The 26,447-nt window shown below is 47.9% G+C and overlaps 10 protein-coding genes across 10 annotated transcripts; 4 read left to right on the top strand and 6 right to left on the bottom strand.

Moving 5' to 3' along the window:
* Positions 1–636: 636 nt before the first annotated feature.
* F9C07_11583 (putative DNA damage response protein Rtt109) lies at positions 637–2,331 on the bottom strand (the record flags this gene model as incomplete). The annotated part of the gene is made up of 1 exon (XM_041286943.1): positions 637–2,331. The coding sequence occupies one exon, from the start codon at positions 2,329–2,331 to the stop codon at positions 637–639; it is 1,695 nt and encodes a 564-aa protein (XP_041148611.1).
* Positions 2,332–2,412: 81 nt separating this feature from the next.
* On the bottom strand, positions 2,413–4,291 carry F9C07_2286753 (uncharacterized protein). Its single transcript, XM_071510850.1, has 6 exons — positions 3,873–4,291; positions 3,747–3,766; positions 3,627–3,658; positions 3,516–3,577; positions 3,334–3,458; positions 2,413–3,273 (listed from the first exon to the last, which is right to left on the bottom strand). The coding sequence occupies exons 1-6, from the start codon at positions 4,029–4,031 to the stop codon at positions 2,727–2,729; spliced, it is 945 nt and encodes a 314-aa protein (XP_071368022.1). The 5' UTR covers positions 4,032–4,291; the 3' UTR covers positions 2,413–2,726.
* Positions 4,292–4,698: 407 nt separating this feature from the next.
* F9C07_11585 (high-temperature-induced dauer-formation protein-domain-containing protein) lies at positions 4,699–7,762 on the bottom strand (the record flags this gene model as incomplete). The annotated part of the gene is made up of 8 exons (XM_071507647.1): positions 4,699–5,205; positions 5,269–5,780; positions 5,834–6,077; positions 6,128–6,481; positions 6,538–6,780; positions 6,837–6,934; positions 6,986–7,601; positions 7,667–7,762. 8 exons carry the CDS (start codon positions 7,760–7,762, stop codon positions 4,699–4,701), a joined length of 2,670 nt encoding a protein of 889 aa, XP_071368021.1.
* Positions 7,763–8,266: 504 nt separating this feature from the next.
* F9C07_11586 (nuclear pore complex component-domain-containing protein) lies at positions 8,267–9,147 on the bottom strand (the record flags this gene model as incomplete). The annotated part of the gene is made up of 2 exons (XM_041294179.1): positions 8,267–8,870; positions 8,927–9,147. The coding sequence occupies 2 exons, from the start codon at positions 9,145–9,147 to the stop codon at positions 8,267–8,269; spliced, it is 825 nt and encodes a 274-aa protein (XP_041148614.1).
* A 554-nt stretch (positions 9,148–9,701) lies between these two features.
* On the top strand, positions 9,702–11,559 carry F9C07_2236258 (uncharacterized protein; the record flags this gene model as incomplete). The annotated part of the gene is made up of 4 exons (XM_041294185.1): positions 9,702–10,239; positions 10,301–10,689; positions 10,736–11,401; positions 11,467–11,559. The coding sequence occupies 4 exons, from the start codon at positions 9,702–9,704 to the stop codon at positions 11,557–11,559; spliced, it is 1,686 nt and encodes a 561-aa protein (XP_041148615.1).
* Positions 11,560–11,775: 216 nt separating this feature from the next.
* F9C07_2286749 (uncharacterized protein) lies at positions 11,776–13,181 on the bottom strand. Its single transcript, XM_041294180.2, has 2 exons — positions 12,878–13,181; positions 11,776–12,821 (listed from the first exon to the last, which is right to left on the bottom strand). The coding sequence occupies exons 1-2, from the start codon at positions 12,981–12,983 to the stop codon at positions 11,836–11,838; spliced, it is 1,092 nt and encodes a 363-aa protein (XP_041148616.1). The 5' UTR covers positions 12,984–13,181; the 3' UTR covers positions 11,776–11,835.
* A 104-nt stretch (positions 13,182–13,285) lies between these two features.
* Positions 13,286–14,141, top strand: F9C07_11589 (mitochondrial 54S ribosomal protein bL19m; the record flags this gene model as incomplete). The annotated part of the gene is made up of 3 exons (XM_041286937.1): positions 13,286–13,484; positions 13,551–13,932; positions 14,018–14,141. 3 exons carry the CDS (start codon positions 13,286–13,288, stop codon positions 14,139–14,141), a joined length of 705 nt encoding a protein of 234 aa, XP_041148617.1.
* A 320-nt stretch (positions 14,142–14,461) lies between these two features.
* Positions 14,462–19,157, top strand: F9C07_2075464 (MFS allantoate transporter; the record flags this gene model as incomplete). The annotated part of the gene is made up of 11 exons (XM_071508810.1): positions 14,462–14,983; positions 15,043–15,124; positions 16,987–17,321; positions 17,381–17,528; positions 17,584–17,614; positions 17,671–17,937; positions 17,999–18,216; positions 18,275–18,363; positions 18,420–18,660; positions 18,717–18,810; positions 18,869–19,157. 11 exons carry the CDS (start codon positions 14,462–14,464, stop codon positions 19,155–19,157), a joined length of 2,316 nt encoding a protein of 771 aa, XP_071368020.1.
* Positions 19,158–19,368: 211 nt separating this feature from the next.
* On the bottom strand, positions 19,369–24,327 carry F9C07_2236253 (uncharacterized protein; the record flags this gene model as incomplete). Its single annotated transcript, XM_041294181.1, has 3 exons — positions 19,369–23,577; positions 23,643–24,135; positions 24,194–24,327. 3 exons carry the CDS (start codon positions 24,325–24,327, stop codon positions 19,369–19,371), a joined length of 4,836 nt encoding a protein of 1,611 aa, XP_041148620.1.
* Positions 24,328–25,379: 1,052 nt separating this feature from the next.
* Positions 25,380–26,447, top strand: F9C07_11593 (putative cyanide hydratase; the record flags this gene model as incomplete). Its single annotated transcript, XM_041294188.1, has 3 exons — positions 25,380–25,537; positions 25,595–25,772; positions 25,830–26,447. The coding sequence occupies 3 exons, from the start codon at positions 25,380–25,382 to the stop codon at positions 26,445–26,447; spliced, it is 954 nt and encodes a 317-aa protein (XP_041148621.1).

Below are 26,447 nucleotides of genomic sequence, written 5' to 3'. Positions count from 1 at the left end.
GAGCAATTGCGGTCAGTTGACTCTTTGCAGGAGGCCTTAACACTCCCACGATATTTCGACCTTCAACCTTTGCTTTTTTTTTTTTCCCTTCTCTCTGGTGGCTGCCACGCAACAACCGAACGGGGAAAAGTTATGAACTAAATTAGTTCCGTGGTTGTTCCATTCGGATGCAGCGGACGGCGTCCATATTTATGGGTCGGTTCATCATGCGGTGGATTCCTGTAATTTCAGCCACATCGAACAAGCTCTCTCATGTTTCGAGTTTGTTTTACATAGCATAGCAGTCCCGATATGACTGCGTGAAATTTGAGAATAGATATTCAGAAGCGTCAAAATCAACACGAAACCAATTTTATAATTACACGTTTCAAGGAATTGAATTGATCGCCTCAAGTATTCAGTCCATGTGGCCCGTCCACCGTCATTTATCGGTTCCACGGATCTCATCTTCCAGTTTACCGGATAGCGATAGACCCAATAATAGTATCAAGAAGACAAATGTCCAAAGACCAATCGCTGTTTTGAATATACCTTTTAATGGCCTTTTTTTCCCTAAATAGAAGAACCCAAATCGCTGAAATGTCCCATAATCCCGATTACAACTCCAATTAATGCGAAAGGCATCTGCTATCTGAGCTAGGCCTTCTTCTTCTTCCGGATCAAGTTTGCTTGAAGCACATTGACTCCGGGTGATTCATTCGTCCCTGTTGTACTAGCCTCTGCTGTTACTGCAGTTGAGACTGTACCGTTCCCCTCACACCCTTCCTTTTGAGCTGATGTTGCTGTTGTCGCTTGGCTTGGTTCATCTTTCTTTCGCTTTCGAACCAATCCAGTGTTGATGATGTTGGTAGTTGGAGCATGTTTATCGGCAGACTCTCCAGACGTGTTCCTTCCTGTCACCTGCTGACCGACCCAGAGCTGGTCCACGATGGATGCGACTTTCTCACTCCATGCCTTGGTGCTGGCTATAGAAACTTTTTCGTTGTAGAAGTCTTGCTCAAGTAGGAAATTTATCGCAGTTTTGTAATCTTCTTCACTCATGACAGCATGTCCGCGGCCTGCTTCTGGCCAATAGAATGCGTTCTGGTCTGTGTTCGGCTGTACTTTCGGATGAGTCTCAGAAGATAAGCTGCCTGTCTGGGTTGATGGGTCTTGTACAGGACCACCTGACGTTGCCTCTGCTGTAGAATCTTTGGCAGTGTCCGAAGACTGGGAATCAGTAGAAACAGACACCGCTGTCCCTGTAGGTTTTGAATCCACCTTGTCATATACAGGGACGGTGGTTGTCAAGGAACCCTCTGCTTTCTCTTTGAAAACAGGTCTAGAGCTTGTCATTTGAACCGAGTTGACAAGCCCCGGAGGATTAATTACAAGCCACAAGAATCCTACCAGTCGTCCAGCAGAACACTCCTGTCGGAAAGACATCATCTCCCAGAACTGGTCTAGAGATTTGACGCTCCTCCATTGCCCAGCGCCTTCCTTTGAGCCCGCCGCCTCCAACTTTTGCGGTAGCTCATCGTCTAGGTCAAGCAGGAAGCGCGTTTTCGGATCATCTGGAAAACGAGGAACCAAGCAGCGGGGAGGCGCGTTGGTGTTGTCGCACAGTTGATGCAGCGGGTAGCTGTTCAGCCATCTGGGGCGTTCTTTATCATCTGATTTTGCGGTGCCAGGGAAGAAGCCTCGAGTTTCAAATTTGTCGCATCCTGGGACAATCAGGAATGCTGTCGCGGAGCTTTTAGCGGATTCCATGGCACGGTCAAGAAGACCTTTCTCGTGGGATCCTGACTCCGGCTCATACTCGCGCAAGATGGGGTCGACGACGCGACACCACCATTTGATCAGACCCCTATCGTCGAGGACATGCTTTCCTGAATTCTCGATGCTGCCTGGGAACAGATACTGGTTCTGAGCCCGTGCGAATAATGACACTACTAGCCGAACGCCCGGCCGTTGATGTGTCTGCACCAGGAAAGACAGGAAGCCGTTAGAAATGCGCCTGATGAGCGAAACTTTCGGTGCATTCTTCAGTAAGTGCAGGAATCCAGTAGAATCGGCCTTGGAGACGAAAACAGTCGTTAAATGCGCGGTGCTGTACACCAGAACTTCGATTCCAAAGACGATAATCTCGGGTCCATCATGCTCGTCGGCATTCACGGAGACCGTGAGAAAATGGTTTTCACAAAATGTCGACTCGGACTCTTCCCCTGGAGGAGGCGTAAAGAGCGCTGTACATGGGGTAGGGGCTGACGAGATATGGCGAATGGTGACCTTGACACCGGTGGGGAGCACCTTGGCCAAGAGATCTCCCAGATCAACATCAACCTTAGACATTGGGTCTGTTGAGAACTAGACTGTAGGCTTCATATAAAGACAGGGATTAGAATTAATAGTCGCGCGTTATTTTTCCTATTTATCTCTCGCTTACTCCTTTTATGATCTATTTTTCCTTTGGTCCAGAAGCCTCACGGATGGTCACGTGCAGCGGACAGGCCCTTTTCAGCTGATCGTCAGGGAAACTGTTTACTTTTTTGTCACATCTTGATTAGTGAGATTCTACCATGTAGTTTCTAAGATGCTTTACCGGCTACATCACCGTAGTTCTCATGGCTAAATAATGACTCAAGTACAGCGATGACTATCGCTGTTCTAATCACTCTATTTTCAATGTATTAGTATAAAACTCATACCTTAATGGCATATCATGCGCATATGTATATATTGTACAATCAGAAATAAGCCGCAACAGCATCCAGGTCATCAGCATTCAACAAAGCGACACCTTCCTGGAGAAGCGTCCTCCATACAGCATTACGGATTCGGATCGGATAATAAGGAGTCTCCCAGTATCTAGCACCAATTCCCCTCTCCTTTGCAGTACTAATTTGGGATCGAAGGGTAGCCAGCTGCTCGTCACTCAAAACAGCACCATCCTCACTATATGTGACTGAGCCCACAGCCTCTTGGAAACTAGTAGATGCAATAGGGGAGATCAAGGACGTGATCTCAGGATTTTCCTCTAGCTCATCTAGGTGAGCATCGAAGAAATAGTCGCGATTAGCAACCGGTCCAACCATGTCAAGGGGCGTATTGCCTGTCCCGATGACGGTTATGGGTCCACTTGTCACTGTCTTGTTGTCTTTCAACGAGGTCAGATAGCCCTCTTTGCGGAGTGGCTCTAATGCAGAGATAACAGCTTCGAATGTTTCAGGTCCTGATGTTTTTACATCAACGAAAAAGTAAAGGGTTTGCGAAGAAGTAGTGTCAAAGACGCCACTGGTGCAATGTTAATACCCACAACCAGGAGAAATAGCAAGGCTACTTCATCGAACTCACTTTTTCGTGGGTGAAGTCACAAATCGAGTTTGGGGATTTTGGCGCTTGAGCACGTCTAACATTGGATTGACGTAGAGGGACTCAAAAGTTCGCTCCTCAGTCAAGGAGGATTCATCGTGCCCGACCTGTTGGCGTCAATGTACGTCACTCATGTAGAGCTAGGCGTCAATCATAAAACTAACGTAAAGTGTACCGTTATAAAGCCATACATCGGCTTCCGTTGAGACACAGCCCTTGGAAAGACCTAAATGGCGTTAGCCTTGCTTCCTCGAGGAGATTTATATCGGCCGTACCAGTGTAAAAGGGAATATCTCTCCAGTAATCACTGCCATGGTATGGTTAATAATTGCTTATGTTATGGCAAGTTAATAGCAGTGGAAAGAGAAAGAACAAATAAAATGATTGTGGCCTACTTGTGGGAGTGGACTGGTATCTTAAATAGTCGGAACGGATTTATCAGCAAGTTTCCCTTCCAAAACGCCTTGATAAACCCCTGACAAAACGTCCCTCCATGGCAGCATAATTTAAGATGAACTCACGGGCAATATACCCCTGGTAAAATCGGTGGGATAATCATATTCATTGCCACCATGCGTGTTCTTCAATACACTCTGAAGCTCAGTCGAAAACCCAGCAGCCAGTCCCGGGGATAGGAGAGCTGCCGATGCTGCGACAAGGAAGGGCTGGGAAAGAATCATGTTCACCTGCAGACAGCTCTCTTTGGGCTAATTGAAAATATCAAGAAAAGGTAAATAGTATGCAAACAGCTCTCAGAAAATGTATCAGATCATCTATATGTACGATACAAATGAACGGTTTACACTGGTTGTGTTGTTTGTTTAGTTGTCTGATGGGATGGAAATTGAATCAAATGAAGGCCAAGAGGTGGTCCGCAGCCAATCACGACCTCACGTGGCCAAGAACATTTAGTATACCCCAACCCCCAATGGAAGGACCCCAGTTTTACACGAGAATATCGGTAACATTTAAGAATTCATAGTCAGGCGTAGACTTTGATATCATCTATTTCCCTCCCCTGTCTTGCAGTCTGAAACAATATATGGTCCTGGCACTACAATTGAGTCACCGTCTACCGAGAAAATATAGAAAGGTGAACTTCTAAACCTTGACATAGAAAAAGGGAAAAGGAAAGACCAAGTAGAGCGATATAATATTGAAGAGACTAGCACTTCTATATACCCAATGGGTGTTCATAAAAAACATGTTTGATTGCAAACGCCACCAAGGTATCATTAAAGATGAACATAAATAAGATCATTGGAAAACAAGCTCAGCTCTGTATAATAACGCGACGATACCGATCCAGCCTGCTAGGAAGAGACAAGAGCTTCAAGCAACAGCATATCAGACCTCCCGAACAGATGGAGCCCTGGAACTGTTCTGAGAATCCTGCGTGCTGGCCCTCCGGAGGCTCAGGTTTCCGATTCGTTGAACCAAATTACTGCCAACAGCGTCTACAGCGCCCTTTGGAGCAAGCAGCGTGGGCCCCTGTGCTGCAGCCTCTTGGACCTTGAACAGTTTGACGCCGGTTCCATTCCACACCCCAACAGTACCCGGCGTGGCGCCCGAAGCGGAGCCAACGACCATCTCACTCGAGAAGATGAATCCCCACAGTAAGGATTCATACCAGCCCATAGAAAGAGCTGACCATTCAAAGGAATGTACACGGGTCGGAGGGGGCTCTGAGATGATACTTTGGATCATTGGTTCTTCCGCGAATGAGGGGAGATTGTTGATTAGAGTCCGAGCTTCCGGGCTAGAAGTACTTTGTAAAGCGGACTCAGGGATGTGGGGCATAATGGCTGAAATGATAGTAAGAATAGTATGGAGTGGTAAGTCTGGGAGCCAGGACTCAAGCTAAACATTCTGCCGTCAGTAGGCTGAGCGATGTGCGGGAAACGGAAGATTGCTTACCCAAGCTACAGTTGGTGTGAAACCATTGGGAGCCGTTGGAAAGGCCGCCGACATACTACTCTGACTAGTTATACTATTTTGCCTAGAAAAGGATGGCTGTCCAGCAGGCATTTTGCCCCGTGCTTTTTCGGACATTCCCCGTAGCTGTAGGGGCACGCTTTCATCGACAGCAGATGAAATTGAAGGTCTACGAGAACTCTGAACAGACGGAGACGATTGGGCCGGCGTCTTTTGCTCTTCTCGCTCGTCGTCTGAATCATCCCCACCAATTGCAAACGGACTGTGTTCTTCGGGAATGCGACCCAACGGCGACCGCGCTCCAGAAGCTGTGTGAGGATCATCTTCCGTCGCCGACAGAACCGGGCTGGAAACAAAATCGTAAGACCCGCCTTCCGACTTCCGTCTCTCACTTTGGCGTTCTATCTCCTGCTGTCCGCTCTCGAGCGTAAATTCTTGAACTGCCTCAAAACGTCTCCTATGTTTAAGAATGGCGTAAACCAGGAATGAATTTCCTGCTGAGGTCAGCGACTTGTTTGGGGAGAAAGGCAGCAAAAGTACTACTTACTGGTGAATTGATGCTCGAGAAGCGCGTTGATGGACTCAAGTACTGAGGAAAGAAGGGCATGATTCGTCTCGTTAGCTAGTAGGAAGCTGGGGGCAGACATTGACGAGAAGAGCTGCAGAAGTTTGGAGCATGCAGCTGGGGACAGGTTTTCGACGTATGCAGCTATGTTGTTGATGATTGCTAGCAGCGCAGGGTAGACAGCCGTTAATTTGCCTTTGCTTCCGGTGATCAGGGTATGAACGGACTACTTGCGTCAGTTGAACCAGTCAATCTGAAGAATAGAAAATGACAAACCATGATCAAGTAGTCGGCATAAGATCCCCTGAAACCAGGAATACGAATGCTTTGTGGAAGCGTCTCTTGAGCTTCGAATTTCTTGTTCAGACTCTTTCCAAAATTGGGTTCGACGCTCATTGTCTGTGTAATAAAGATACACATCCTGACCACGCCTTGCTGTGAAGGGTCAGACTTGTATACAATAGCATAGAAGATACAAAGAATGACGAAGTCATGCGAGCGGTTAGAGTCAATGATGAATGATCTAAATCGCTTATTGCATTGTAAAGCTTCCCAGAAGAGCATCATCATCTCGGGTGCCCACTTGACAGTCTTTTGACTACCGGGAAGGTAGGAATTTGTTGCCTGCATCTGGAAACCGTGGCGTAAGCAGAAAGAAACACTCAAAGAAGGTGGTCAAGACCCACTGGCTGATTTAAGATTCTGGTCATGCCATCAACGAGGAATTGAAAGTCCTGCGGCCTATGTAGCCTTCCGAAGTAATGGCGGTAGTAATTCTTTGGTGCAGCTCCGCGCCCATCTTCTGGGATTGGATATAAGAGGAGCACCAAAAGAAACTGCAAGCAATATATAACTAATATTTGCTTAGGATCTTTCCAGACAACATGGTCATAGGGCACCCTCCAGGAAGCAGGGTTATATTTGATGGTCTAGGGGTGTCAGCAAAGTTCTATATGTGGATATCGAAATGAAAGGTTACACGTACTGTGTTCAGTAAGGAACAAAGTAGTGTTAAAACGGCCTGCTTATCAGGGCATGTTGCAATGTACGTAATGGCTTTGACGCCCTGTACTGGCAACAAACCTGCCAGAGGGTTAGCTAAGGCCATCATTGGTACAAATCGACAGCACTTACCTGAAGGCATGTACATTGCCTTTCCCGTTAAGGTAAGTAATAGCCGAATGATCTCACAGCGGTTGTTTTCCAGTTCTTTGTTCGAGCCCATAGATGTGTTGCAACCGACACCGCTCTGCCATATTGAATAGGACACTTTGCTTTTGGTCGTCGGAAGCTTTGGAATGGTGAAGTCTGTGTAGAAGAGAAGATCCACAAGTGTATCAATTAATTCCTCAGCCAAAGGCTTCACCTCTTCATAATCATTGGGCCCTGGCGACGTTCGTGGTTCCTCAGCTTGCGCCTCATCAAAGAGTATCTCGGCTGCCACTTGCGCTTCTCTTGTCTTCTTCTTCCGGCGACCCCAAAAGAATTTGTCCTCCCAGTCCTCCAGGTGCTCAGCTTCGTAAACGAAAGGGAGGATACGGGTCAAGATGCGAATACAGTTAAGGGCGTCACGGTCGGGAGCAAGCTCAGGGTCTGGAAACGATGGATGATTCTTTAATATACTGAGACGAGATGTTACAGAGAGCAATAGCGTTTCAAAGTTGGATAGTGCGTTATCGCGAGTCCGTCTTATGTCGGCGGGGGTGAATAAACTGAAGACATCTTCGGTGGACTCTGGGAGCTCCCAGAACTACAGTATAAAAGTCAGAGATACTAAGGAACCTCCGCACCGGTAAAGGAGATGGGGAAACGAACTCTGGCCCAGTACGGATCGTCGGCAGGAATGTCCCTCTCCTCTGAAAGACGGAAAATTCCCTGCTTGAAGACTAGCTTTGACTCCGAAGCTCCCATTGTGAAGCCACCGCCTGTGTTTCACGGAAATGTCGGCCTCATGCAGTCACGAATTGTGATGATCGAAATTCAGGGTTGAATATGACGCTTTTCAAAAACGGTGCTTTGGAAAGTACTCCAATCGGTGAGTGCCGCGTGTGGATGAATGTCAATGGAGGTAGTTGGCATTCTTGGGCCAATGCATAAAGCGGGAACTAGAACTTGGTACTAGACCCGCGGAGACTCCGACATGAACTGGGGAACGTGGGAAAAAGCTGCCTAGTTGCGTATTGTGCGGTCCATGCTTATTTTTATCAGCTAATTTTTATTTCCGAAAATTCCAATGCGTCATACTTATACATTCCTGTTCAATAAGGGAAAACTTCTATAAAAATATAATGCCTAAAATGCACATTGAAAAATCGATCTCTTCAAAAAAGGACACAGTGCTTGCTGAACGCCCTTCAGGACATATGAATATATGATTGTCTCCACCCTAATGCACCGAACACCAACGCAAGTAATTCAAAGACTACCATTGCTCGCTGACAGGCGCCTGCTCCGCTCATAAAGCCACTTGTTGCTCAGACCCAGATTGACACGCTTCCCCCCTACTGGCGACGGAGTCGCAGGACCCATACTCGATCCGAAGCTTGATTCGCGAAAGCTTGATTCACGAAAAGGTGAGCTTCGACCGAGAGGTGATGGAGAGCCAAAACTCGGTCTCCGCCCATTTTCTCTTCCTCCATTTGAAACAGCCTTGTGGAGCAATGGACTAGTAGAAGGCGAAAACAATGCGCCCGACGATACCCTACGTCCAGAAGCGCTAGCGCTGGTCGACAAAGGCGATGCACTTCTGCTGGCCGGACTTGCTGCCCGCGATCCAGAAAGCCGATATTTGGGTGGAGTAATGTATGTAGATCCCGGCGTCGGCGGTGCTGTGGCGGATGGATCAAGTCCTAAGAGGGCGCGTTGCGTAGGAGTGAGAGGGATGTCGGAGAGGTTGTCCTTTGGGCGGATGAGAGGGTATAGAGCCACGAGGATATTGAGGACGAAGATAAGTTGTAACACAAGCAGGGAAAGATCAGGATATGTAGAGTACTGGCTGGACTCTTCGAGTCGAAGAGAACTGTAGCGGAATTGTTAGTCTGCATGTCATAATCAACCTCCCATGTCGCTGCTCACTAGGATTTAAAGGTGTTGCCAAAGATCCAGGTTGCTAGCAGAGCGGCACCATTCCACAGAACTCTTTTGATATTACTATCTCCAAATGTTCCAGCATTCTGTCGCCGGACTATTTCATTCAACTGTGGGTGTCGCCATTTTCCTGGTGTTCGAGACTCGTCTGAAGTAGCTACAGGCGAAGATGCTGCCCTAGGGGTGGAGGGGGCGGATAGGGAAGCCATTGATGTGTACGAAGACGTAAAGTACAAAGCAAAGGGAAAAAAGAGATAGACTGCGCAGGTGTGAGTATGATATTCTCAGTATTGCACAAAGAGATCCAGAGAACTTACCTTGAATTGGGGGTGTTTAAACTTACCGAACTTACCTGTGTGACGCTGTCGAATAAAAAAGTCACCCGAGCATTTGTGTATGCGTTAAGTAGTTATATGAGTTCAAATATGGTCATAACCATATCGTGGTGGGCAGCGCGACGAGCTCTTCGAACGCTGAGGTGGGACAGTGCTTGTTTTGATGATCGGTGCGTCCTGCTCACTGGCAACCACTGCCACAAGCGCATTTGACGCGGAGTTTTCAGGTAGCTCGGTAACTTTGAAGTATTAAACGCCGGACCCGCGAAATGTCTCCACATCTACCCTCAGCTGTGGTCACGTCACCATCTAACTGCAGCCTAGAACCCGGCCCTTACTAGGGAAATAAGGAAACAATCGGATCCTCACTCTTCAGTACATCTCACATCCTACATGACGACGTATTGTCGATCATAAGTAAACCAAAAATGGCTTCGGAAACGTCGCTAGTGGCCAAGCTAGATACATTGGTCGCTGACGTCCTGGCTGACTGGAACATATACACGACTCTCATCGCGGGGACTATTATCACCTTTCTCATCTATTCGTTTGCTACGTCCAAGGAGCCAGACATTCACCCATTCTTGCTGGCCCGTCAGTCAACAGCCTTCCCCGTCCGTCAGCCTGGCGAATCTGCCGCCTACCGCAGCCTTGAGACCCCACACGGATTTCCCCTTCGGTCCGGACTGAACGTCAAAGACCCCGGAGCACCGAAATGGACCGCTGGACGAAAAGGTGACTTGCGCGATGTCTGGAAAACTGCTGTTCGTGGAGCTGCAGAGGACGGCAAGTTATCTGGTAAACAGGGAAAGATCTATACTGTGCTGGGAAGAAGGGCGATAGAGCAGTCGTTGGAACAAGTAACGCAAGAGATCAATGTCATTGGATCTCGCCTGCAATCCTCCAAGGCTAAAACAGTTGCCGTCTGTCTTACAGACTCGGTTGAGCTTTTGGCCTCAATATTCGGTTAGAGCTCCTAGACCTGCGTGCGCCCTATGACTGCTTACTGACAGAAGCTCTGATACAGCCGGTGCTTTTTATGGGTTTAAGGTCATCCTTATTCCTCACAACCTTGACCCTAAGGATCTATCTACCCTCCTGCAGAAATCTCAGGCAGATGTATTGATTGCGGAGGCTGGCGCGCTTGATTTGTCTCTTGTAGCGAAGAGCAACGAGCAACTCTCTCAGGTTATCTGGGTTGCGAAGCTTGGTAGTAGGCATATGGACTGGAATGATGTACCTGGTGACGTTAAAGGTACTTTAGAGGTTGCTGTCTGGCACGAGGTAGTAGAAGAGAAGAAGGACTTGGCTGGGCTTGATGTTCCCAGCTGGGAGCCGAATAGCCCCTCACCTTCCCTTACCACGGTTTGGCCATCCGCCACAGGACCAGGCGAGTTCATCGAGTATCAACCAGAGGTGGGAGTTCCTATCCTATACTGGTTCAAGGCTGACAGTATGACAGAACTTGATCTCGGCCATTGCTGGCTTGACTTATTCCTTACCTCGTAATGAGCGGTTTAACTCTAGTGATCTGGTGCTTTCGACTGACTCCCTCTCTCGCTCCTACCCATTATGCCAGGTCATGGCTGCTCTGTACTCGAATGCCTCCGTTGCACTGAACTCTGTCGCTGGGGAAAGTGTCGACTTCGCATTGGCTACCGTTGGAGTATCTCCGACTGTAGTTATTGCCTCATCTCGCACCATGTCCGATTACCACAACAAATTCATGGAGCCACACTCTGGTATCATTTCTTCCCTGGCTCGCTGGTTTGACGTGAGAAAGCTAGATGCTGGAGTCATGCCTTCTCATGGCATGTTCAGTCAGGTTGCCAACATTGGACCGATGGCTGAACTTTCACTCGACAAGCTTCGCCTCTTGTGTATCTCGCATCGTGCGGACGCCGATCCCAATGTTCGCCTTACCTCCGGACAGTTGACGGATTTGAAGATCTTTACTGGGGCTCGTGTGGTCTACGCCTTGACTGGTCCAGGCGTGGCCGGCGCTGTCTCTCAGACGAACGTGTTCGACTATAGGCGTTATCAGGGCCAGAACCACTTCGGAGCTCCTTTAAGTAGCGTTGAAATTGTTCTCACCGGTGTTTCTGAAGACAAGGAAAACGAGGGACAGGTATGCGATACTGTTATAATGGACTTGCGCTACGTCTTTTCACTAAGCTAATGATTGTCCAACAGATTACTGTTTCCGGCCCTGCCGTTGTCCTTGAGAAAACCACCCTGACGGCGCAAGGCCGCATCCGTGACGATAACACATTAGAGTTGTGCTAAATCGCGAATTCGCGCAACAACATCTGATCGTTTTTAGCGTTGACCTCGCGGCTGCATGACTTACGTTACCGGCTGATTTCGGTTGCACTTTTTGTATGGAGAATTAAATTGCCTCTATCCATTTCGATGCTGAAGTACCCCAAACATGTCAGGCGCAGCGGTATATTTTGCCGAAGGAGAAAATAGCTCATTTTCAAATTGAGATAACATACAGCTCCAAATGATTCTAAGTGGTAATATACAGTTCATAGACAATGTGTAGAAAGAAACTAGGCTTTAAGCCTGATGCAAAAGGTGACTCTGCTCAAGACCCGACGTTGGCCGTTGCACAGCTTTCTCGGGTGCAGCCTTCTTCTGGTTCGCAATCAAAGTTCCCAGCTCATTCACGCGTGTCTTCAAGCCCGGAGCGACAGACTTATCATTTGAAATGCCGTTGACTTTGAGGGCAAGCTTCATACCGTTGTAGATGGGCACGATCTCTTGCAGCACGTGGTCAACTTCGTGCCAATTCTTAGTGTCACGACTGAAGTTACCAAAAGACCAGCTGCCCAGGAGACGTTGAGCATAGGAACGGACCAGGTCACCTTCATCGTTGCCACCAAGCTCGTTAATGGCACGAGCAGCGCTGAGCTCAAGCAGGGTACCAATGACAAATGGCTTCCTCTTAGGGTCCAGCTGGAGGTTATGTTCGATGTGTTCGGGGGCTTCCATCAGGGAGACAAATTGCTTCGCCAATGTGAAAGCCTTCGACACCTCGGGATCCTTGAACTCCCCTCTTTGGGCCTTGCGGTGGAGTTCGAAGAAAATGCGTTGTACAATATTCACATTGTTGAGACGAAGACCAGTCCGCTCGCTCTGCTTCGCGGCTTCGAGAATAATACCAAGAGCATCAGCCTGGCCAGCCCGGCGCACCAACCACTCCCAACGGTCGGTCTTAATGACACGATGTGACATCCGTAATCCGGACAAGAAAGGGATCAAGTTCTGCCAATCCTTTGTCGTCTGCATGAGTGTGACAACATCCACGATTTCCTTCTTCGTTGGCCTTGATTGCGGGTCCATAGGGCGGAGCAGGAATGGCTCTTCATCCTCGCCAACGGATACGCTGACGGGCTCCTCCTCCAGACGGTCGGCATACTTCTGACGAAACATTAACCTCCTTTGCTGCGTGCCTAGTCCGAACGGTATGAAGAGTTCTTCGCGGAAACGGTTGAGGGCCTGGTCCAGCTCGGCGGAGGAAGTCGGGGAAAAGGTCGGGATGGCTGCAATATAGAAGTTAGTTTGACGGCAACGAAGGATGACCAGCGAGCTATCGCACCATTTTTCGAGGAATAGCAACGCGTCTGTGTGAGAGTGCCAATGGATTGACGGAGGGTGCTGGAACTTTGGCCGCGGAAGAGCCTTCCAATGGCGTTTTGCGCCATTTTATTGAATGTATACAGGGCTCGGGAGTATTTGAACGTAATGGATTTTCCTAGAGAACCCTCCTAGAGAAAAGCAAAACCCGCTTGTACAAACTTAAAGATTAGATCAACACAACGTGAAGCGCAAGCTGGTCCGCGGCGGCAGAAAAGTTCCTGGAGTCGAGTTCTGGACGTTGACCCAAACAGGTAATTTGAGGCTTGGCGGAAATTCTGCCGGTCCGCAAACTTCACGCTCGGAGGTCCGTCTGTTTCTCGCATCTTTCTCTTTGCCAGCTGCTCCGCGCACCACGATTCTTGCAGCCATGGCGACCTTTTCACCAATCCTGCGGCAGCTGGGCTGCTTAAGGTCTATCGCGAAGCCCCAGTCATTGGTGTCGTCCCAAATCGCTCGCCGATCTCTCACGACTGTGTACACTCCGAAACAAGAGCCCGTACCTCTTCCGAGCAAATTGCCCAAGTCGTTCCTTTCTCAAATACCTCCTCGCCAGCAGCCTACCAATGGTATATCTTGCGCCTTCTGCTCCACCCCCGTGGCTGCTGTAAGATGGCTAATACATCCCTGAACAGGCCGCAAGAAGCTCAAAGTCTACCCGGCTCCGCCTTCAAGCCGCACGGTTTGCAAAGACCCCGTGGCAGCAGTGACAGAATCTCAATTGACAGCCCTTGATCCCACTGGTGAACGCAAAGCACTTTTCGACTACAGAAGAAACCCACGTAGCGTGAAGGTCGGCGATATTTTGCGCGTGACCTTTAAGAACGGTGACCCATTCTCCGGCGTTTGTCTTAGCATTCGTCTGCGCGGCATTGACACTACGTTCCTGCTTCGTAATGAGCTCACTAGAGTCGGTGTTGAGATGTGGGTGAAGGTTTTCAGTCCCAACGTTGAAAGCGTGGAAATCGTACAGAGGACAGAGAAGAGGAAGAGAAGAGCCAGGTTGTACTACATGAGGTGTGTATATGGCTTATTGTTGGGAGCTTGGTGTGTTCTATCTGTGCTTGACTTTTGCTAACATACTTTGTTTCACCCCCTATAGACAACCCAGACACGATATGCGCAGCGTTGAGAACATCGTCTCGAACTACCTCCGACAGAAGTCTGCTCTTTCTGGCCAGAGAGGACAGGGAGGACGCGGTCGTGGACAGAAACGGCGTCGTTAAACGGCCGCTGCTCATTTGGAGTTTTGCATTTGGCGACTGTATTATTACTTGTATATGGCCATTGACGTTTACTGATTTATTATTTCTTGTAACCTTGGATAGAGATCAATATAGGGTATGTTCTTGGAAGAAACTAGGAATTATAATAAAATTATCGACATTGATGGGTATTATGCTGGTGCACGGGACTCGATTTTGGCGGGGTCTGTTGATTCTCTCGTTAACATCAGCCTTCCTTGAGATGCCAACTAAATTCTGCTACCCCACAAACGTCTTTTTGGGTTGTAACTGATGTTCTTTAGGGGAAAATGTTTGACAACATGCCTCCCTATAATTATACACCACTGCCGCCGGGACAGAACACCATTCGCATGCTTCGCCTATTACCGCACAAAGACCGGACTGCTCCAATTAAATGTGAGCTCATTGAGCACCCTCTCAAAGAACGCAAGGGGCAAGCCTACGAAGCCCTATCGTATGTTTGGGGTTCCACAGAGAATCCCTCCTCGATATATGTCAACAGCTACGCCTTGGAAGTCACGTCCAACTTGCATGCCGCGCTGTCGCGCCTTCGATATCAACGGTTTTCGAGACTGCTGTGGGTCGATGCTATATGTATTGACCAAAAAAGCAATGTAGAGAAAGAGCAGCAGATTCAATTGATGGCTAATATCTATGGAAAAGCTGAAAATGTTATCGTTTGGCTTGGAGAAGAGGAGAATGATAGCACTCTGACGCTGGCGAGGTTACAAGTTGCTGCGGAAGGCGAGAGTCTGCTGGTAGACTTCAACGATACAGCACTTATAGCACTCTTAGAACGTCCTTGGTTCCGACGGGTATGGGTAAGGGAAAGCACTGAGCGAGGGTTATATGTTGGGGAACCTGATTAACAAGATTACAGGTTCTTCAAGAGGTTGGAGTTGCTCGGTCGGTCCTGGTCAAATGTGGCCCTATGGAGATGAATGGCTACGCATTTTCCTCAGGTGTGCGCGGCATAGAGGCCTTAGATGATAGATGTCCAAGGCTGCAGAGCTTGATCAATTCCGTACGCCCAGTCACTTATCTATTAGGAAGAGCAATATTCCGCCCGGGTTACGGAGGAATGTACAAGAGAGGACGCCCTCTGGGCGAGTTGCTCGATATGTATCATTCCCACAAGGCCACCATACGCCATGATAAAGTGTTTGCTCTTCTTGGTATGTGCTGCGATGACCTAGAGGCAGTGGGCTTGTTGCCTCACTATGAGATCCCTTGGGAGGTCCTCTTCCGGCGAATAATTAGGCACGTTCTGTCGCAAAGCGTGTCGATCGAAACTTGGCCTGATAAGGAGTTAGCGTTGATCAAGGGCATGGGTTATAGCCTAGGGAGGGTTTCTGCGGCGTACGGAGATAAGTCTCGATTTGACAGACAGCATGTGCACATTGACTTGAACAACTCGATGCAATCGCTTCAATACACCAAGAACCCGAGAAGTCGCTGCAATCACAGCATCAAACCAGGCACCGTTACATGGACCGTACGGGTCTCAGCACAACCCGTAAAGCCTGGAGATGTTGTCTGTCTCTTACAAGGGGCGTCAAAACCAAGCATCGTCAGGCCATTCGACGATTATTATGATATCATTATAATAGGCGTAACTCCTTTATATATCGCAAATGGCGAAACCTTTCAACCAGACGAATCTTTAACATCAGATAATCCAGACCCCCTGGACGAAATGGGACGGGGACTTAGGTGCGACAGTCTCCGGGAGCTTTTGCTCGTATGGAACTGGGACCGATCCTCGGACCATCTGAACCAAGGTGAAGCAGTTACAACACCAAGTATCAATGACTTGGTACCCGGGGTTCTGAAAACCGAATCGGATCAAGCCAAAAGAGTATATGATGTGGCAGCCATGCTATTACGAAGCATAGAGGGCACTCCAGAATCTAATTGGCGAAAATAGATAGATACTCTGTGCAACAATGTTGGAAGCCTAAGGCGATATAGATGCTTGAACCGAGATTGTTCTCCTTATTCTACAGGACATATCCTATACACCTTGTGATGTCCAGTCTATGGTTGGCATGTTATTTCCTGCCATCTTTACTTAGGCTCTGATTGGGCCGGTAGTCAGCCGAATGCTGTACGTGTTCCTCATGACAGATAGAATGCCAACTAATGTAGTTAAGGATAGGTTATCAGAAGAAGGACACCCTTCGTCGGTTGCTACTCAAGATTAATATGGCGTATCCACCCTCTCGCTGTCCACAGATGTTGGACTTATACTTTATTACCCCAACCTTTCCAACTTCTTCTCCAACTTCTTCATCAGGCAGGATCGGCACCGCCGTCATGGATTTTCCACCTATTATTCCTTGTGAAACTCTTGCCCATTATTTTCGGCCTTTGTCCGAACACTTGTCGCATTACCCAATCGTGTCGTAACAGAACAGCCTTGTCTCGTATGCATTAGTCCGGCTTTATTCCGAGCGGTCTTGAATACGGGCAACCCCCACGTTTCTATTGTTACCTCGGGCTTATCTCAAAGCGCGATTGATCAACGGTCAGTTCCCCGCAAATTGTCAAACCCCAGACGGAGCTCTCCATCTGCCGCGGTGGGTCTGCGTGGGGATAGAGACCCTACCCCAGCCAGTCCATAACGACGAAGCTGGAGTTCGTTTCGTTGCGGATGCAATTGGATTCGATGATAGAATAAGCTTCGTCGTCGGTGATCATGCTTGATGGCCTGACATCTGGTTTAGTCAGGTTTGGGTCTTCCATAAAGACAACGATGACCCCTCACCTTTCTGACACAGTGTTTCCCTCGCGTCTGTATTTGCATCGAACTGGAAGTTGACAGCTCTGCCTGGCTCACGCGCGAAGAAGAAAGGAACCGCCACCAATATGAGCGGCAACCCTAATCTGGAGCCTTCTCCAGGCTCCAAGATTGATCCGTCAGAAGCACCGACATTTATCCACAGCGAGAGCACACATTTCGAGGCGGGCTTGAAAGGACCAAAACCCAAAGATGGCGACACAGCAATGGCACTGTTTAACGATCAGGAACTTCAGGAGCCCATTGATCCAGTCGAGGCAAGAAAATTGCTCTGGAAGATTGACTTCATGATTTTACCGTATCTAGCTGTTTGCTACGCCTTCTTCTATATTGATAAGGTAGTTAAGGATCTGTTCCATGTGTGCACCAGATAACTATTGAATTGGGCCGGCTAACGCATAAATGTATGCATTTGTAGACTACGCTGAGTTATGCGGCAATCTTCGGGATCAATGAAGACCTTAACCTTCACGGTACACAATATAGTTGGCTCAGTAGTATCTTTTACTTTGGATTCCTCGCCTGGGCGTTTCCGACAAACTTCCTGATGCAAAGGCTGCCCATCGGTATGAGATCAAATAGTGAAGTCATATACAACGTTATCTAACTCGCCTGTCTTAGGAAAATACCTTGGAGCGAATATATTCATGTGGTATGTTTCTTATTCTTTGCTACCAGATACTAAGTCGGCCATCTAACAGCTCAAAGGGGTGTTTTCCTGATGATACAAGCCGCATGTCACAACTTCGCTACTCTTGCTGTGCTTCGGGCTCTTGGGGGAGCCGCAGAAGCTTGTGCAGACCCCGCGTTTATGCTCATTACTAGTATGTGGTATACGCGACGCGAACAGCCTGTGCGTATTGGTTTGTGGTATACGGCCAATGGGCTCGGAATTGCCCTCGGCGGTCTGTTAGGTTATGGAATAGGTCATATCAGAGGTGCACTTCCATCGTGGAAGTACGAATTCATTGTGATGTAAGCAAACCTCCCGCTTCACTACCATTGGAATATCCTCTAAGATGAAAATATCGTCCAGCGGCGCACTTTGCTCAGCCTGGGGAATCGTCATGTTCATCTTCCTCCCTGACTCACCGGTCTCAGCACCAGGCCTCACCCAAAGGGAACGCCGAATCACGGTGGAGAGATTACGAGATAATCAGACAGGTGTTGAAAACAAGCATCTCAAACCCTACCAGATTCTCGAAGCGTTCCTAGACTACAAGATGTATTTCTTCTTCATCCTCGGTGTAGTTTGTATTGAACCCTCTTCCTTGATTATCTGATTACCATAACTTATACAACGAAACTCCAGGCAATGTTCCGAACGGCGGTATCTCCAATTTTGGAACCATAATCATCAAAGGCTTCGGATTCTCTACCCTCGTAACTACCCTGATGCAGGTAAGCAGCCACACTGGTAACACCAAACTATAACAAAAGCTCAACTTTCCCTCCAGGTACCCTACGGAGCCCTGATCGCACTCTCCATTTTAGCTTGTGTATACCTCAACGACCGCTTCGAGAACAGACGCTGCGTCTTCATCCTAATATTCCTCATACCCAATATAGCAGGGGCATTTGGCCTGCGCTTCGTCCCGACAGATCAACAAGTCGGTCGATTAATCTGCTATTACTTAACAGGCCCATACAACGCAGCCTTTGTCCTGGTCCTGAGTATGCAAGTTGCAAATACAGCCGGTACGGCACACTAGAAACCCTACACCGATTCACTCAAGTTACTAAGATAATCCAAGGCCACACAAAGAAAGTAGTCACAAACGCAGTCCTCTTTCTGGGCTACTGTACCGGAAACATTGCCGGTCCATTCTTCTACAAAGAGAGCCAGAAGTGAGTGAGCCCCATCCTGTAGCCTTTAAGTCCGACGCTAACCTGGTCACTCAAATAGACCAACCTACTCGCTCGGCATCTGGTCCATGATCGTTTCGCATTTGATTGAAGCTGTTCTTATCTCTATCCTGGGTCTTCTGCTGCGCTGGGAGAATAAAAAGAGGGACAAGATACAGTCTCAGATGGAAGGCGGATTAGAAGGTAGAGATTTGGATGCGACGGCTTTCCTGGATCTGACGGATAGGGAGAATTTAAAGTATGTTTTTCCTTGTTACGTATCGCTGATTGTTTGTGGTATCTATGCTAACGGTTTTATCTTACAGCTTCCGGTATATTTATTAGCATGATTATCTTCTATGAAAAATGCCCCATGATATCAGTGATACGGTAGCGAATATAAAGAAGTAAGGATAAGTTACAATGAACAAATATCTACTATTTAAGAATCGAATAATGTCACACAATCCCAGAAAAAGGCAATATATACACCCGTACATAAACAACGAAGATAAAACAACTGAATCTAACAAGAAAGAAAAGAGAGAGAAAGACCCAGACCTATTCCTTTGACTCAGATATTTGACCAGAACCCTCCTCGGCAATATTATGCCGCCCAACAATAGTCAAAAACACCTGATCCAGCGTCGTCTGACTAACAGAATAAAACTGAACTCCAAGCTCCTCCTTACTCTCCTCAAGATGCGAAAAGAGCTTAACAATGCTATTATTACCAATATCCTTTCCTCCTTTAATGATATCCAAATCGGTCTCAGACCGCGGCGTAATATCATCATAACCATCGTACTCTATCGAATCCGACCCAGTAGCGGGCACCGTAAAACGAAGTTGACCATGATACGTCTTCTCTTCAATAACAGCACCGAGGAAATTGCGACTAACCCAAGTACGGATCCGGTGCATATCCTCTTCACTCGTATGTGGAGCCAGGCTATGTACCAAGTGAACATGGTATCTATTCCCGTAGTCCGAGCGAAGGGAGTTCGTGGTACCAAGAGCCAGCATGCGTTTCGCCATGATACCGGCCCGATGAGCGAGGGCATCGGCCTCCTCCATAGAATGAGTGGTGAGGACGATCGAACGTCCAGAAGCAACAGCAGCGAGGGTCTTCCACATGACTCGTTTAGACGCGGCGTCCATACCGGACGATGGCTCATCGAGAAGTAGAACGGTAGGGTTACCCATTAATGCGATACCGAGTGACAGCTTGCGTTTATTTCCACCGGATAGGGTGAGCGCCATGCGGTGTTTGAAGGGTGTTAAACCGACGGCTCGCATGACTTCATTGACATTGTGGGGGACATCGGGGACGCCACGTATGCGGGCGTAGAAGGTGAGATGTTCTAGGACGGTCATTTGGTCCATTGCGTCGAACTGGGGACAGACGCCGAGGTGGGATCGGGCGGAGGCACGGTGAAGTAGGACGGAGATATTGTCGACGAATATGTCGCCTCCGTTTCGGGATGGTGGGGTGTCTCCTCGGATGAGGGAGATGGTTGTTGTTTTGCCGGCGCCGTTGGGGCCAAGAAGGGCGAATACTTCGCCTTTGTTGACGCTGAAGGTGATGTCTTCGACTGCGGTGAATTTGTGGAATGTTTTTGTGAGATGGACGACGCGGAGGCCGTTGTCTGGGCCTGAACTTGGGGACTGTGGATTCTCGGGATTAAGGTCCTTATCTAATGTTGATTTCTCTTCCTCATCGTTGGGCTTGGATTTGGCACGTAGTAGGGAGAGTACGGAGCCCCCGTCGAACCATAGGAGTAACCCAAAAAGAGCGAAAGACTGGACAACGAGGTAAAGAATGGGCCCGCCGTAGAGGGTAACCTCTCCTGGGTAAGAGGCAATTTCGCCTCCCCGACATAGTATGGAGAATACATTTAAAGACACGAACAAAGCACGAAGGAGGTTCCCTGAAGGTGAGATTAGACCGATCGTGAAATGAGCGATGTCGATATAAGACTCCGTTTTGTCCGTGGGCGTGTAGGTCTGAATACACATGTAGGCGATGAGATATATAAGGAACAGGACGCACTGACTGCCGGTCGCGAATGCAAAGGCTGCAAGTTGGGATCTTGAGAACAGGGAGACTAAGTATGCCAGCAAAGTGGAACACAGTCCATATAAGAAGAAGACAACAAAAAGGTATCCTGGATTATACCAGACATCAGATACGGCTCTGAAGATGATGATGGCGAGAACACTGGAAATAACGACAATGCTGAAGTCAAATCCGACGTATGCAAGCCAAAGGGACGCGCCCCTGACACCATTGCTGAAGTGCAGCGCTCTGACATTCCTCAGTCGCTCCACGGTCGGATACAGGGCGAAGAGAGCCGGGTAGACCGACATAGCTAGACCAAAGTAGATAATAAGCTGGAGAATTTTACCGGCGTTGGGCTGCAAAGGAATGCCAAAATACTGAAATTGGAGATTGATAGGCATGTCGATAAGTAAACGGTGGAAGATGTTTTGTATGACAGCAGCGAGAGGGAAATCACTGTTGTCGCCTTTCCAGGCAAGGGTAGGACTAGATGATGCATCTCCAAGGTAAAATCCTCCCGGGGTGACATTATGAAAGTTATATTTGATATAATCTTCGAATTCAGAGAGGCTGTCAACCACATGGAAGTAAGATTTGGGTGTCCCTGTTATAGCTTCTCCAGAGCCAGATAATGAGCTAACAAAGCTCTCCAACGTGGCATTTGAGACCCTGCTAGAGGGGCCGAGTACGATCTGAAAATCGTCCAGCAACTGTAGGGATTGAGCCTTTGGCGTCCTCGTTGTGCTTCCCACACTACAGCCTGCTAATGTAACATCTTTTAGGAAGAGTGTAACTAGGCCAGCTGCAATGACAGGGATAAGCAAGGCTGCGAGGTACGGAAGAGGATTGCGGCGTAGGATGGTGGCTCTTTTACGGAAGAGATACCACGCCTGGAGGGCCATACTGATCCGTTGACCAGTAAGGAGTTGCAATCCTTGATGTACGTCTTCCTTGCCTTGCTTTTCAGGAGGCTGTGTTTCAGCTTGGGCATTTCCCACAACAGTGTCCTGGGCCTTCTGGGAGTCCAGCTCTCCAGCCACCTTCAGAAAAACATCTTCAATCGTAGGCCCGCTTACGCGGTATTCCGTGACACCCTCTTGTTCAAGCCTTGAAATTAAAGAGGCAGCTTCTGCAGAAGTCTGAACAGTATAAACTGTTTCTTCGAAGTGAGTTTCTTGGGGGATATCGTTGAACATATGGCCTAATGCTGTCCCCGGCATGTTCAAAACATGGATACGATATCCTGAGCCTAGCCGATGCTTCAATTCCACGCTCGACCCCTGTGCCTTGAGCACACCCTTGGAGAGAATGGCAATGTGATCGGCCAGAAGGTCCGCTTCATCTAGAAAGTGTGTGGTCAACAATATAGTGCGGGAGCCTCTCTCAGCTAAAAGGATATCCCATATTTTTCTTCGCGAGATTGGGTCAAGACCAGATGAGACCTCGTCCACACAGCAGACGGAGGAAGCACCCGTGAACATCATTGCTAATTGAACCTTTCGCTTTTGTCCACCGGAAAGTGTTCTCGTATATGAATTGATTTTCTTATCAAGGTCACAATCATGTAAAAGCCCTAACAGTTGGTGCTCAGTATCAACGCTTTTAATGGCCTTGAGCCTGTTGAAGATGCTGACATGTTCTTTAACGGTCAGAGTATCCCAAAGCACATTTTTCTGCGGACAGAGACCAAACCTGCCGCCTTCTGCTCCATAGTCTATGTTAATTTCCCCAGCGGAGATTTTTGTTAGGCCAGCGATGGCATCTAAGGTAGTAGATTTGCCTGATCCATTGGCTCCGAGAAGAACCATGATTTGTCCTTTTTTAACATCCATGCTCAAGCTATTCACTGCGAGAACAGGCTGACGGGTACTACCAAAGCGTGTAGCTATATTTCTATAAAACCATCCGGGTGTGTAGGATTTCGTGAAACCTTGTAAGCTAAGTGCAGTTGTCGAGGCATTAGAGCTTGTAGCCTTCCGGCCCTTGGATGCCGTACTGTAAAGTATGCGCTCCACTATAGCCGCAAGCACCGGATACACGAGTATTTGGATGATAAGGAGTATCCACAGGACGACACCAGGAAGTGACCAAGGGTTGTCAGGGGCTGCATGCACAAGATCAGTAGGTTGGTCTTGTCTTTCCCATCGAGCCATGAATACGTAAAAGTAGACACAGTTCATTGGTGGGAATATAAGACCAAGTATGGCAACGGCACCATTGGTCCTCGCTGGAACCATCTGGGCTATGACACCGAGGAGCAAACAACCTATAACGACAGAGATACCACTGAGCTGTGCCCTCTTGAAGAAAGATGCCCCAAAGATGGAAAAGGACGACAAAGCGAGCCCAGCCAGGATGTTGTAGACTATAGTAATTCCTGCGGATGTTCTGCTATAGATTCCGTATTTCAAGATGGCGCCCATGATAATCCACCCTATGCCATATACGAAGTCCAGTGCTAAGTGAGCTGCGATAAACCGGGCTGCTTGTGATTGCCATCTGGATTCATTTGGCATCATACAGTCTATCAGCTGACTCATTCCAAGTTCACGTTCCATCGCAATTAAGCCGGTTAACTGGTAGGTAACCCCAACGATGCCGATAAAAATGGCAATGGCCATGATATTGATAATCGCACCCATATAGTTGACCCGGATTTCGTCTCGACGCTCCTCCTGGGTTAACGATGTAAATGGATACTCCATGATCTATAGGCTTGTCAGTCAAACCTAAGGTGGTTGGGGTAAGCAATCCCATAATGGAATGGTATTACCTCGTCAGGTAGAGCATTCTGATCGGTAGATCCATTAGCCTGAGCTATGGCTCGGTCAATGGAGTGTTGAAAGGGAAGGAGATAGATTTCCTGGTCATTTTTATGACTATCAACATGGATACCCGCTCCTAGGGCGGCATCCGTTCTGATCGAATAATTCCATATCCCATATGGGCCTTCCGTTGGAGATGAATAAAACACCGCAGCTGCTATACATGTGGATACGCCACTGAGGGAAGTTCGACATAACTCCTGTAGCTCACTTTCAGACGACAACAGGTGCGAGCGTACTTGATCTTGATTAAGTTGTATGGAATCTGCGACTGTGTTTATCACCTTCTCAATAGGGCCGCCAACGAAGTCATTATGAACGAACACCAGCTTATCTCGTCCACCAGTTATAGCATGTAGAGTTTCTGATAAAGGCTGTAAAGGGGCTGGATTGCCAATACCATAAGTAGCTGGTTCAATAAATAGGTTTCGCGCATACGATCTAATCCCTATTAGACCTGCTAGTTTTACTATGTTTTCATAGAGGTGGGATAACTCACATGAACGCGGTAAAAATTACTGGTAAAACGAGAGCCCTGAGAACGGTTGTAAAAACCGGACGAACGAGAACGAGCAGGAGATTTTTCAGAGTTAGCGTCCAAATTTGCCTAAAGAAGAGCTTCAAGTTCGCCATTGTCGCCTGAAAGGAGACAACAAAATTCGATCACTCGACAGTTCATCCCGAGCTTCGAGAGGCTCTTAAGGAGGGAGAGAGTAGGGGTAATATAACAACCGCTAAATTGACGTAGCTTTCCAGGTTGATATATTTGATATCATTTCGATCGCATTGATTCACCCCAAGCATTGGCAACATATCCATCCTGTTAAACGAGGCGCCAAGCCGGGTGATATCCCGTATCCTCATCGTTTCGCTTGACTCGCCAAGGTTAACCAAGACGATAATTCCCGACTGGGTTGGCGCCCAGAGACCATCGCTTAAATGCCCCGCTTCCTTCGGGGCTGTGGTCGAATGAGTGTTGATTTGTCCATTGCATTAGGAGATTTCGATGCTATTTTATTTGAGCCCATGGCTACAATGCGCAGTCTTCTTGATGTGATGTGGACACTGCTTACTGTAGATGGAATCTCGAGAAGAATGATATCAGTTCCTGCTCACATGACTGCTACAAGCCCTTGGTACCGGTTGACGCGAAAAAGCATACACTCAATATCTATGCGTTAAAGCTATAAAGATCGAATTAGAGACAGAAATACTTAAGATACATTATGAGCCAAAATCCTTTTACAGATCATTATTGACTCTGCAGCAGATATCTCATATGATCGCTACGGAGTCAAATGGCAGTTTAAGGTTAAACTTCTTCAGACATGACGTGAGGGTGATCAATAAGCTATTAGTAGGGAAGGCTGGATAGAGGACGGTGTCAAGCAGAATTTAACTACTCATTTGGTTGGCAAACCATCTGTTTTCTAACCCTGGAATGATGAAAATTTCCGAATCCATCGCAGAGGGACTGATTCGTGGGGACATGCATACTACCTGCAGGGATCCTGTCATTATTGCATGATATCCCACCGAGATGTAACCCCGCAGTGAGATTGAACTTGCATCTTCAAACATTAAATGATCATATCGCCTGACTTTAAGCTTGCTTTCACTTCCCTGTCATCTTCACTCAAAGCCTTATCTTTGTTTAAACAGAAGACTACTTTCACCGCTACATAATGACTTCTAAGGTCAAGGTTGCTGCGGTTCAAGCTGAGCCTGTCTGGAATGACCTACAAGGCGGGGTTTCCAAGGTCATCTCACTGATCAAGGACGCTGCCAAAAACGGCGCCAAGGTGGTCGGTTTCCCCGAGGTATTCATCCCTGGTTATCCATGGTGAGTAATGAAACAAGCTTCCATAGAAGTGCGCCCTGTTGATTAACTACGGATAAGGAGTATCTGGACTAACTCGGCTATTGAGAATGTTTCCTTCATGAACGAGTACTTCGAGAACTCCATGGAAAGGGAATCGGAGGAGATGGAACGCATCAAAATTGCCGTGCGCGAAGCGGGTGTATTCATCGTTCTAGGGTATAGTGAACGGTACCGAGGATCATTGTACATTGCTCAGGTATACTTACCACGGATTATTCTTCCTGCTCATGCCTTCTAATAATAGATCATCCAGTCATTTATCGATCCTACTGGTACTATCGTCCACCACCGACGGAAGATCAAGCCGACTCATGTCGAGAGAAGCTATTGGGGAGACGGGCAAGCAGACTCTCTTAAGACGGTAGCCCCCAGTGCTTTTGGAAACATTGGGGGGCTCAACTGTTGGGAGCATACCCAACCACTTCTACGATATTACGAGTATGCTCAAAACGTCGACATCCATGTCGCAAGCTGGCCTTGCTTGTGGAACGTTCCGTCTTGGACATACCATGCTTCTGACGAAGCAAGCAGCCGTTTCAGTCAGGTTATGGCAATGGAAGGTGCTTGCTTTGTCCTTGTTTGCACTCAAATACAGACACCGGAGGGAAAGGTCAGGTCCAAGTTGCCGGACTTTGACTGGATGAAGCTTCCTGGTGGAGGCTTTACGGTGATATTTGGTCCTGATGGAGCGCCGTTAACAGAACCATTGGATCCTGGAGAGGAGGCCATCGTGTATGCGGATATTGATCTGAAAGATCGGATCAAGGCGAAGCAGAACCTGGACATTGTGGGACATTACTCTCGTCCTGATCTTTTGAGTCTGCGGGTCACAACTGAAGCTGCGGCGACTATTCACTTTAATAATACTTGA

This window comes from Aspergillus flavus, chromosome 6 (assembly GCF_009017415.1).
Source record: "Aspergillus flavus chromosome 6, complete sequence".
NCBI lineage: Eukaryota > Fungi > Ascomycota > Eurotiomycetes > Eurotiales > Aspergillaceae > Aspergillus > Aspergillus flavus.
This window is presented reverse-complemented; position numbering and strand designations above follow the sequence as displayed.

Excerpts from the sequence above, each read along its gene's own strand:
- F9C07_2286753 (XM_071510850.1), bottom strand. The coding sequence starts at position 4,031 with ATGATTCTTTCCCAGCCCTTCCTTGTCGCAGCATCGGCAGCTCTCCTA. Across the intron at positions 3,659-3,746 it reads ATACCAGTCCACTCCCACAA|TGATTACTGGAGAGATATTC; the intron begins GTAGGCCACAAT and ends ATACCATGGCAG. Across the intron at positions 3,274-3,333 it reads GTGACTTCACCCACGAAAAA|TGGCGTCTTTGACACTACTT; the intron begins GTGAGTTCGATG and ends ACATTGCACCAG.
- F9C07_2286749 (XM_041294180.2), bottom strand. The coding sequence starts at position 12,983 with ATGGCGCAAAACGCCATTGGAAGGCTCTTCCGCGGCCAAAGTTCCAGC. Across the intron at positions 12,822-12,877 it reads TTGCTATTCCTCGAAAAATG|CCATCCCGACCTTTTCCCCG; the intron begins GTGCGATAGCTC and ends TCTATATTGCAG.